Source organism: Antedon mediterranea, chromosome 2, assembly GCF_964355755.1.
Source record: "Antedon mediterranea chromosome 2, ecAntMedi1.1, whole genome shotgun sequence".
Classification (NCBI taxonomy): Eukaryota; Metazoa; Echinodermata; class Crinoidea; order Comatulida; family Antedonidae; genus Antedon; species Antedon mediterranea.
Genome location: NC_092671.1, coordinates 7,113,674 through 7,125,813, shown reverse-complemented (window position 1 = coordinate 7,125,813; position 12,140 = coordinate 7,113,674). Strand labels below are relative to the sequence as shown.

Genomic DNA, 12,140 nt, shown 5'->3' with positions numbered 1-12,140 from the left:
GCAACCACAGCGGAGATAGGCCTAGAATCGTACCGCACTTGTGTAAACTACTGCAATCACTTCTTGTTGCTATACGCTTGGGTGCACACGGAACAAGAAAATTTAACTGATGAATTATTCATGTTTATTTTGTGACGTTTCATGAGGGGGTCCCCAACTTATGTACGAAAAAAAAAATCACGACCGGGCGTGTTAGTGTTTACGCGTTTTCACGAAGGATCATTAATAATATTCCTATATTTAACTTGTTTCTTGAAAACAAATAAATGTTAATGACATTTAACATTTTGTCCTATTAATAACATGTATTTTATACTAATTTATATCATAAAAGCAATACTTAATTTACCGGGCGTAGACTAGTAGTACACGGCAATGGTAAAGAATAGGCCGTGCTGAGTAACGATTCATTGATTTTTGGTGTTGCTGTGTTAGGCCTTTTTTGTGAACTAACTTAGCATGTTAGTAAATAATTGTCTGTAAAAGTGAATGTACACTAGTTTGTTAATACATATGTATTATAAAATAGTTTACAATTGCAAAAACTATTATCATAATTCTATATAACTAGAGGGTACGGTGAGCTCGCTTCGCTCGCTCCCCCTCTAGGATGTGTAGACGATGGTTCTCGGAATGATAACGTTCTCCTTATACGTTTTCTGTCGGTTACCATTATTGAAAATGCTTGACATTCGTAAAACTAAACTACTTTGTTTCACAGTGTTTTAGATGATTAATAACATTTTAAAGTATAGTTTTTATTGTTTGGTAGGGCCCTTTGGGGAGGCGGAGGTCATTTGAGGGAGGTGCTTATTCGAGGGATATATGTTAAATTTTTTAGTTTTAATAATATGGTAACATTTATAATCAAATGAAATCCTCTAATAGATATGAAAAGTGCTAAAAAAGAATAACAAATGCTTGGTAAATTGTAGATAACAGTGCGGTGAATTCTACTACAAATAGTATAATTTTGTTATTATAAATAATATGGATGGACGTTTATTAGATAGTTGGGTTGGGGGGGGGGGGGGGGTTATTATTCAAAGTGATGTTTTATTGGAGAGGCGTTTATTCAAATGAATACCATCCTAATAATTATTAATACATTATTTAATTTAATCATCTTTTGAAACTGCCGTAACAGAGTGGGCCCAAGAAAGAAGACATTATGGCTTGCAACATGGGCAGACATCTCGGTCCTAACGGGACACAGGAAGATAGCCTACAGTAATTCCTGCAAGCTTACTCAATAAAACTCAGCTATCGGGATTTCACTCGAAAAATGTCTTATCATCAAATCTCCCTATGTAATTTTATAATACTATTCCCCACAATATATTCTGATTCTTTATGACGTATATTTAATTTATCTTTATTAATTTGCAGTATAATTTAACTACTGTACCTTCACACACGCGTGGTATGTTTTAAAATAAACAAAAAACTGAAATGGCTATGACTAATGGCCAACCACTCCTACTATCTGATTTTTTTTTTCGTCTTCCAAAGGGACACTGTATTGATTGATGGAAAGTGCCTGTTTCCAGTCACCTTTAGGGTCAAATCTATTATTTTAACTGCTCCCTTGTGTTTAAAAGAGAGAAAATATTTGAAACTAAAGTTGTTGCAAGGTGAACTTATCTTAAACCCGGAAATTACTTTGACCGGGAAGAATTGAAATTGAGAGGAAAATCTAATGTTGAAATCATAAATGTTGTTAAAAAACTCTTTATAATATCTTCCTAAAATATAAATATGGAACAATAGCGTCGGCGTGAACACTAATGTTATCAAATCTACGTTTCGCGGTACATCTCGGATAGATAAGGTAGGTATCCAAGGCGGAGATTTGTACCGAAGTTTTTGCATTGTGCTCGCCTATGTCAGAAATAACCATAATTTATATATAGATGTGACATGTATAATATCTATTAAATCAAGTCTTATTTAGTATGTATGCATCCGCCCTTATGAGGGCGGGCATCACTCACTGGAGCTCTCTGTTACAAATTTCTCATGCAAAAATCGCGGAATACTCATTCTTGTGATATATATTTTTTTTACTAGGCCTAGCCTACAGGTAGTCATACCGACCGAGGTGGTCAGACCCTATAGTGTAGGCCACTTTGTAATTTCGTGTCATTTTTTTGTTAAAAGCAAAATTCCAGCTGATTTAGTGTCTTTAGGATGTAAAGTAATGAAAAAAATATGTTGCCATTTTTAAAAAAAATCTTAAAGATGTCAAATCCAAGATGGCCGCCAATACGTAAAATATCCAATAAATGTACCATATTGGACAAAGTAACACCCATTATGAATAATATTTTAAGTTCATATGGGTTCTCTGCTATATAAGAATTATTATAAACCTATATTCATTAGTATTCTGACATTTTGAATTTCAAAATGGCCGCCATTTTAAAAAAATGGATTAAATATCTTATTAAAACATGTGCAAGTTATGACGTTGATTGAAATCACATAAAATGATAGGCCTATGACAACAACATTGGTGATTAACACAAAATGGCCGCCATTTTGAATTTTAAAATGGCCGCCATTTTTAAAAAATGGGTTAAATTTCTTATTAAAACTTGTATAAGTTAAATAGAATTAGATTAAAATATACAAAATGATATGCTTATGACAACAACATGGTGATTAACACAAAATGTTGACCATCAGGAGGTCTACAGTACTGACAGTACACTTCTTCATATTAAAACATCTCATAAACTTCTTCAGTTAAAAGACAACTAACTCTGCCAAAAGTCCTTCAATGAAATATTTCTAATCTTGAATGCGATACAGTAAGTTGACCTTCCTTCGTTCTCTACTACTGTATCCATCGAACTTCCACAGACTGATATGCGTTCCCAACAACCTTGTTCAGAAACAAATTGGCAAAATAACTGAAATACCTCATTTCACCGGCAAATAATCTCTCTTCTTTTACTTTGATAAGTTTGTCACCTGTATTCACCGTCATATATATGTTTTGCCAATATTCGTCTTTTTCTTAGGATCCCATATAGACAGTTTTCCTCCTACAAGACTTTTACCAATGCCTCAAACATTTTCTGTCCAATTTCATCATGCTATGGCCAACAAACACCTTTGTGCGAATTGCAGCATTCTTCATTAATCGGGATATCATCTCTCTTTAAATGTTAACTAGATTTGCCAGCTCTGATGAAATCATTCATTTGTGTTATTCCAATGATACCACGCTCAATGATCCTGATCAATTGATGTAAATCCAGCAAGTCCCACACATACATGTCCTCTCATATACATATATAGGGATATAGTTTAACCACATCATTTAGATTTCGTCGACTCTCTGTATTCAAGTTAATATATTTATGATCAGCCTCTTTCAAACAAAATGATACTTAACTTAGAATCTCTTTCTCTGTCTGCCTTTGTAGAAGCAAGTTGTAGAGAGAAAGCAGAATTAGTGTGCTTTTGTCCTTTAGAGATGTTTTCCATTTAAGATATTTGTGTCACTGGTTGTATAGGTAATACAAGTTCAGTTTCAACAAAAGCACTTGCCTCAAAACTATTTTCACAGTGCTACATGTCCAAAAGCCATATAGTTCACCGGGCCGACATAATAATTGCTTTTCGATGTCATCTCTGTCCACCTCCACTCATCTCGGGCAAGAGTCATCACCAGGCATTCTTGTCTTTTCCTAGTACATGAGTTTTTATACCACAACCATGTGCACTCATCAAACCAGTGTATAATGCTGCTGGTCTGTCTGTAGGGGGTACATATCTAATGAAACTGGTTGAGATTGTAGAAGATGAGAAGTAGAGGTTCATTCATTTACAAGGTTATTTATAGGCGTGGCAGAGCTGTATCTGTATTTCCTTCAAGCTTCTGTCAAAAGTTGACAGGTTGAAAACTTACCAACCATACTGGTGACTATGGCCCTGAAGGTTCAGACATTGAATTACATAGCAATAACGCATTTATTATTTACCATATTTATACAGGATTTCACAATAAGGTATAAATGCACTTGTTTTATATTGTGGTCCTGTCTCCTGTCAAGTTTCAGTTTGATAAAAAGAAATGAGATCTGTAATTTAGAACTATATATAAATTATGGTTAATTCTGACATAGGCGAGCACAATGGAAAAACTTTGGAACAAATTTCTGCCTTGGATACCTACCTGAAATATCTCAGGTGTACCGCAAAATGTAAAACAGTTTTCACTATTACGATATTGTTCCATATTTCTATCCTAGGAATATATTATAAAGAGTTTTAAAACAAAATTTCTGATTCATCGGTAGATCTTCAACTTAATTTCAATTGTACGCGGTCAAAGTAATTCACGATGAGTTCACAGGTTCACCTTGCAACTACCTGGTTTCAGTTAAGTTGGTCGTTAGTGGCTATAGCTATTTTCGTTTTTTGTTTATTTTCGGATCGGACCGCGCGTGTGAAGGTACAGTAGTTAAAAAATAAAATCCCGATAGCCGAGTTTTATTGAGTAAGCTGGCAGGAATAACTGTAGGCTATCTGTGTCCCATTAGGGCCCATATTGCAAGCCGTCTAAAACATCTTCCTTCTTGGGCCTAAACGGCCTACACTGTCGCGGAAGTTAGTTTCAAGAGATGTTTAATTTAAATAATGTATTATGATGGTATTTATTTGAATAAACGCCTCCTCAATAAAACATCACTTTGAATAATAATCGCCTAGGACCTAGGCCTACCTAGCCTAGCTAGGTAGGGCTAGGCCTAGCTTAGCCTAGGCCTATTTATATAGGCTAGCTAGTAGTTTAGGGATAGGCTACTACTGGGCAGTACTAGGGTAGTCTACACAACAGTAATATTTTAACTCAATATGAATATGATTATGAATTGTTACTTATACATCAAACCAGCCTTTAGGCCTACTAACTACTAGTACTAGGCTATGTGTGTTTTTCTTTCTTTTCAGAACCTTTGTATTGTTGTCTCAGGTATAGGCATAGAAAGTTTCCGAATAACATGCAACATTATGCAGTGCTGACATACGTCGTTCGTTGGATAGTACACTTGCAATACCAAACCTGCCCGTGGTTCGGTGGGAAAATAAATGTTAACGAAAATAATAATTAGAAAGGACATGGTTAACTGAAGATTCTATCGGAGGGATTTTTAGGCCTACAATGTGTTAGTTATATTATAAGTATACTTGTTAAATAAAAGTTGTATAAAAGAGTCTATTTTGTAAAATTACGTAATATTTCGAAATTATGTGTGATTGTATAGAGATATCTTATAAAAAATATCGATAAGGGTTTTATAGATTTTTATAGAATCTCTAAAGAGTTTTTATAGACTTTTAGAAACTCTATATAAGAAATTATATAAAAAGTCTGTAAGCTCTTTAAAAATTCTAAAGATATAAAGATATATCTATAAAATTGATATAAACCTCTATATACTATCGGAATCATTTAGAATAGAATAGAAGATAACTGTACTGTATAGATAAACCTTTAGAAATTCTATACAAAACTCTAAAGAAACTCTAAAGAAATTCTAAAGAAACTCTAAAGATATTCTAAAGAATTTCTAAAGCTATTTCTTAAGCTATTTCTAAAGTTATTTCTAAAGTTGTTTCTATACAAAATCTAATAGTAAAATATATAGAATTTGTATATAATTTCTATAGAATTTTTTTATAGAAATTCTATAGATTTTTTCTTACGGGATTTGAGGTCAATTACAGTGTTATGCGTTGTTATAGGCTTAAAATAAAGAAATTTAACAACCACCAATCCCATAAAAGCTAGGTGGCGTGGTTATACTTGAATACCTAGAATAGTAAATCTATATTTTTAGCCAGCTATATCCCCAGATAGTTCTAGAGGCTGACATTTTTGGTATTTTGTAAATTACAAACCCCAAAGCACGTCTGGGAGAAGAGAGTCGAAAACATTGCCTGATAAATACAGTATTATTGAGATGCATGTATAGACGGTAATCTGTAAAATCTTGTTTAATGAATAATGATGTTGTTCTTACTGTCAACCTCGGTCGGTATTATAATAAATCACTGTCAAATAATCAAAACTTTATTTTGGCAATATAGGCTGGTATTTACAATGACTTCCATTTGACTGTCAATCTCGGCCGATGTTTTAATACTGTAATTCGCCGTCAGATAATCATTGAATTATGATCAAAACAGTCCATAGTGAGTAAGTAATAAGTTTTTGTTTGTAGGATAAAATTTGTTCACACTTGAATGTTCCTTTATACCATTTATCACGTTGATATCTAGGCTTGATGAAGTGACCCCCAGACTTTTTTTATTCAAGTGGGCAGAAATGAAATTTATTATTTCAACAACAGAACGAAAGTGGAATTTACTATTTAAAATAAAGGTAATATTTTCGGAGAAACCATTCTCCGTCTTCAGCGGGTGTTGGCTGACTGACGGGAATGGTTTCTTCGAAAATATTACGAAAAAATTTGCAATTATAGTGAGTGTTCGTATTTTAAATGTTTTCCACAAACATGTATTAATCTCTTCATTCTGAAATTTACTAATAAGCACGTAAAAACTTTCAATTGTTACAACAATTGTTTCTATGTTTGAACTTGAAACAAGTAGAAATGCTCACTAAACAAATACCAAAAAATCATGTTTAATACAAAGTTATAAACACCAAACATGTTGTAAAAGTTGCCCAATTCAACTTTAAATTGTTACACAGAATTATAGCATGTAGGAAAAATTAAAACTATGGAAATTAGCTGATAGTGATAATTGCCAAAAATGTATAATAGAAGTAGAAAACGAAAATCATATGCTTTATACATTTAATACAATTCAGCCAGAAAAAATAGCAAACTCATCTATGAATTAATTTCTGTTTTTTTGTTTTTCAATATATAAATCATGTATATAAAATAACGTTGAAAAACGAAAATGTACAAAAAACGATATGGAACCTATACAGAATAGAACTTTTTAATTTAATTAAGAATGAATACGCATGTAACATCAATGCTAGAAAAAAAATGTACAGCTCATTTATTCTGCAGATGTGACAAACAAATGGAAAAAAAGGAAATTTCACAAAAGTTGACTTTTTAATAGTTTTTATTTTAAAATCTCGTCATTTCTACCACCAGTCTCAAATTAATTGTGTTATTTTAAATTAGTTGTTTAGTTTAGGTTGTTTTACCCTTTATATACGGCCGTTAATAAGACAACATGTTTGTGTTTAGAATAGTTAAACACGACTAGATTAATTACGGTATGATGTCAGACCGTACCACTACATTTTTACGTCATTCGAAGTTGCTAAATAAATTGTTATATATTATTTATTTTTTAGATACTCTCTAACCATTACCATTATAGAATGCCACGATAAAAAATTTTTTAGAGTTTCGCTCTTTCGTATTAACACCTAATTACATGGTTCGGTCGCGGCTTTGTATTCATCAAAGACTGTCTGCCATTCGTCCAACTCGTCCTTCCAGTCATAATAACTGTTTCGCCAGTCCTCTTCCAATTCTGAAAGATCCTCTGCAAATAAAATATGAGGCCTTATCACTCACGTAATTGCTTTATATGGATATGTGAAATGATAAAATCATTATTAGATCAAGATGTTAGATGTAATTCTGCGAACTTTAAGTGTACATACCGAGTTGGCAGATGTGTTTGTACCTATAGCTATCGTTTGCTACATGGCGGAAAATGGCGAAACAAGTAGGCCCTATGTGCCTTTTGATTAATTACCTGTATAAAATAACAGCTTTGGCACGTAATTGGCCCAGAAGGAGCATTCCCTTGCATCATAGGCTCGATTGTTCTCCATTTCTGGTGACAACTCTTTGTATTCCAAGCCTGGAACGGTAAACAGAGGCCATGGTTCTGCTACGTTTGTCACGTTTGGTTCTGCCGTATTTGGATTACTACAAAAATAAATCAATTAATGTTTAATTTATTTTCTCCTAAATATTATGGATGTTTCGGTTAAACTGATGAAATTAAATTATTACCCTGTTTTTGCAAAGTTTGTCCAGTAGCGCATTACCTTCACCGACATTATTCTTTCTTCCTCTGTATTGTTGAAATCAATTAGTGAATTAAAATGAAATCCAAAAACAAAAGCTGCCTCTTGGAAATGTGTTACACCGTGCCATTCTGGAGCAGGCATTCTGTGTCCTACATATATTGACGGGATATGGGTATTTACATATCGGAAGACACTTTGTCCAGCTTCAGCAAACACCCGAGCTGTAACATCAATTGGACAATGATACAACGCATCGGAATTGACTCTTACCCAAGAGTCAATGTAATTATAGTATGGGTCATCCGCATACTCCCAATCTGTGTATTCCTGTTTAATTGAATCTATATAAAGCATGTTTCCATTTCCATAGACATATTTCAATAGATCAGTGAAATAAGTTTTATTCAAAAGTGGCGGTTCTTCCATAGATAGTGTTTCTGCTTCAAAGACTCGAGACAACCATGTACCAGCTTCATCCTCATTGACGCCAAGAATCACGTCAACTTTCTTAAAATCTCCTCTTTTTATGAGATTATCCGGTGTGTCAGGAATAAACTTCCCGTCAATTACTGGATAAAATAGAATAGTGCTTGACCGAGGGGATGCATAACGTTCCTCAACCTTTAAAAATAAATAAAATATTACATACTGTATAATGCTCTACACTATCAACATTTATGTGACAGAAAACAATTGATATGCCCATTTATGACATATTATCACTACCATATTTGGGCACATCACAATTTTTGTTCTAGTTTAATAGTGTAGATAGAGCTTAAAACTCCCTTCAAATCTCAATTAAAAGATGATTCTATCAGAAGAGAGCAGAATATACGAAAACGGGTTTTACCATGTAGTTGAAGTGCGTCTAGATGTCACTGTCAGTGCGTTTTTACATAATCTAATTACGTCACCAGTGAAATATTCTAGTAGTTACCCTTGTACTAAAAGCTCACCTCATATTCTGCTTCTAGTATATCGTTTACACTGGCACTGCGCATACAAGCAACCATCAATGTTGACGACTCGGTCTCACATCCTAATATGGAAGCTACTTGTTTATTAACGTCAATAGCACGTGATATGTTGAGTTCTATCAGTGTGGACGAGTCAAAAACTGAACCACTCTATGAAAAATGTTGATCAAACGTTCAAAACATTTCGTGTGTGTTATTTAAATCCTTCATTATGCCTACTAATGTACATTTTCGATTTTACAAAAAAAAGCTGTGCATGTTATGTGATGTCAGGTGTCATCAGGGAGAATGTTTTTTTATGTTTGAAGCACAACTAGATATATGGATCTTTTAAACTCTAAATGTGAGTACGATTCGGGTAGTGTGGCATATGTATTACAGTATGGTCAACTGTTTTTTACAATTCTACTACGCGAGTTACTTTATACGAAAATCATCCACATGTGCCTACCTGTAGTATTACTCTTTGAAAGAGATCTGATTCTGGAGAGTTCAATATCTGCGCGGTTATACTGCTTGATCCTGAGCTTAGACCAAAGATTGTTACTTTCTCAGGGTCACCACCAAAAGCTGTAAGATAAAATATTAGGATGCTCTACCTCAACCTAGGACCTACAGCCTATGTCATTTTAATTCATTTTGTACATGCGGGGACATGGTGCATTCTCACTTCACTTATTCCTTGGCACCCCTTTTTCGTGGATTCTAGATCCAGGCGATTGTTTGCATGTATTTCATAACAAGACAGTTGTCTCGTGGGTGTTGAATTTAGAAAATAAATACGGATTATGTATTATGTCTACTAATGTCATCCCATTCTATCTTACTCAATGCGACAATTCATACTGTATAATGGTTTTCTAAAGTTTTGCATAGACGTCCTTGACCTTGTTACGCTCTTTCGCGTTTTACTTTTTGTATCATTGTGTTCACAACAATATACTCTCAAGTATTGCGATATAATTTTGACGTTGTTGTTTATGGTATACATTGTCTATTAAGCTGCCTTCAAATCAGGGATTTATTTTTCCAAAGTTGTTAAAATCATAATAATATTTACCGTTACAATGCGATTTTGTTGGAAAAAATTGTTATGTACATTTTAAACTTGCCGAATAAATATTATACCTTTGATATTTTCTTGAATCCATTCCAGTGCCATGCGTTGGTCCATTAGGCCGTAGTTACCTGGAGACACATCATCCCCTTTATAGCATAGAAATATGAAGTATATTTGAATATAAATCCTACACTCTAAAGCTCCACATTATTTATTTGGAAAATGTTAATAATTTAAACAGGATCAACAATTACTATTCGCAACGACTCATTGATATAGGTCTTGTCTAATAGACAAGTGGATTTGGGTTGTGTCTGAGTAATTTACCTGATATGAATCATATTATGATGGTATACATACCCGTAGTTTGGAATCCCATAACACCTAATCTGTAGTTCATTGTGACGTAGACGACGTCACCTCCAGCCGCTGCTACTAATGGAACGCCATAGTACCTAAGATCAGAGCCGGTTCCAAACCTATATTGCCCACCATGAATCCAAACCAAGACTGTTGCGGCATCAGTTAGCTTTAAACACACACAAAACATGAATCAGACATTGTTTGTATGTCTTTGGTCTACCCTTTTTGAACATCTCAATTATATACAGAATAGGCCTAGCAGTATAATCATTTTTTTTCTACGACCATTGAGATTTCCGAAGATTCTTAAGCTTTGGTTCTCTTAGACGCAACAACTACGTAGGTTATAACGCAAGTGACTTTACAAATCACAAGCGACAGTTCGAATGATTCATTGCGTCGTGATTATGCGCGCTTACGTAATTACGTTGCGTTCAAGAAGTGGGAACCAAGCATTAGCACTATCAAACATTCTCTTTTTTGGTCGCGTACGTGCAACGCGACTCTACAACTCACTATGTCGGTCGGTTGGTCGGTCGGTCGGTAAACACTAACTTGAGCACGCGACTGCAGCCATTTATATGGCCTTGTTCTCTTTTTATTTCTATTTTTCTTGAGATAAGGGGAAAGCGTGCATACCGTACTATATTTACCATAGAGAAATACATGATTTACTAAGACTAAGTATTAACTTAACAGTGTAATTTACAGTTAAATTATATTGGATTCTCAGAACAATTGATAAACTTACATTCTCTGGTACCAGTACATTGAGGTACAAACAATCTTCAGCTAGTGATTCTTCATTACCCACCCCTATTCGTTGAGTACATGCATTTCTGTAGTAAGTTGCATTGTAGGTTGATTCTGACCATGGTTCTGCTGGTTCAGGAGGACGAAAACGAAGGTCACCAACTGGAGGCTTAGCATAAGGAATACCTTTAAAGTGGTTGAAATAGCCGCTGTAGTTTAAATATTTATCTTCAGAATAATATATTCTTTCACCAAAAATATCACCATTCGTAGTTGTAACTTGTGGGTATTCGTCATATAAACCCATAACTCCAACTACGGCAAGCAGTAAACGACACAATATATGGACTTTCATCTTGATCATTAAAACTGCAACTGAATTTTTCGAGAATTATTTTTTTTTCTATTCACAACCTACATGGTTGAATGATTCTATTTTCTAACAAGGCCATATACATGGCTACAGTCGCGTGCTCAAATTTGAGTTAGTGTTTACCAACCGACCAACCGACCGACATGGTGAGCTGTAGAGTCGCGTTGCACGTACTTTTGCGTGTGTCATATTTTTGTATACATATTTAGAGAACATTATTTTTTGTTAGATCTTTGTTTACTTTATTTCACATTTCGGTTAATGGACTTTTCGGTCGTCGTAGCTCAGCAGCAGTTGTAATGATGAACTTGTTGTATAACATTAAACATGTTTGAAACACAGATTGCAGCACAGCTATAACAGTATAGTTATGTTCAACATTATTAAATTTGTTGTTGTAATTCAACTCTAATTGTTTACATGCCGAAATATAATTTTTTTAAATGATGGGAGTATAAATCCAGGGGCGCGCAGATAGTTTTATCAACTTTCGTAGGCCCACTACAATTAAAATCCTCAATATTTGCGTAGGCTGTGTTAGCAGATCTTAATATATTATAAAAC

At 34.2% G+C, this 12,140-nt stretch overlaps 1 protein-coding gene across 1 annotated transcript; it reads right to left on the bottom strand.

Annotated features, from left to right (window-relative positions):
- Nucleotides 1-6,873: 6,873 nt before the first annotated feature.
- On the bottom strand, nt 6,874-11,590 carry LOC140039559 (cholinesterase-like). Its single transcript, XM_072085168.1, has 8 exons — nt 11,202-11,590; nt 10,448-10,616; nt 10,156-10,233; nt 9,479-9,597; nt 9,007-9,177; nt 8,031-8,668; nt 7,768-7,943; nt 6,874-7,551 (listed from the first exon to the last, which is right to left on the bottom strand). Exons 1-8 carry the CDS (start codon nt 11,565-11,567, stop codon nt 7,433-7,435), a joined length of 1,836 nt encoding a protein of 611 aa, XP_071941269.1. The 5' UTR covers nt 11,568-11,590; the 3' UTR covers nt 6,874-7,432.
- Nucleotides 11,591-12,140: the final 550 nt, after the last annotated feature.

What these genes read in the sequence shown, in the direction of transcription:
- LOC140039559 (XM_072085168.1), bottom strand. Translation starts at nt 11,567, where the DNA reads ATGATCAAGATGAAAGTCCATATATTGTGTCGTTTACTGCTTGCCGTA. An exon ending in TATGGGATTCCAAACTACGG is followed by an intron (nt 10,234 to 10,447) that starts GTATGTATACCA and finishes TATGCTATAAAG; the next exon opens with GGGATGATGTGTCTCCAGGT. An exon ending in AAAGCTGTTATTTTATACAG is followed by an intron (nt 7,552 to 7,767) that starts GTAATTAATCAA and finishes TTTTATTTGCAG; the next exon opens with AGGATCTTTCAGAATTGGAA.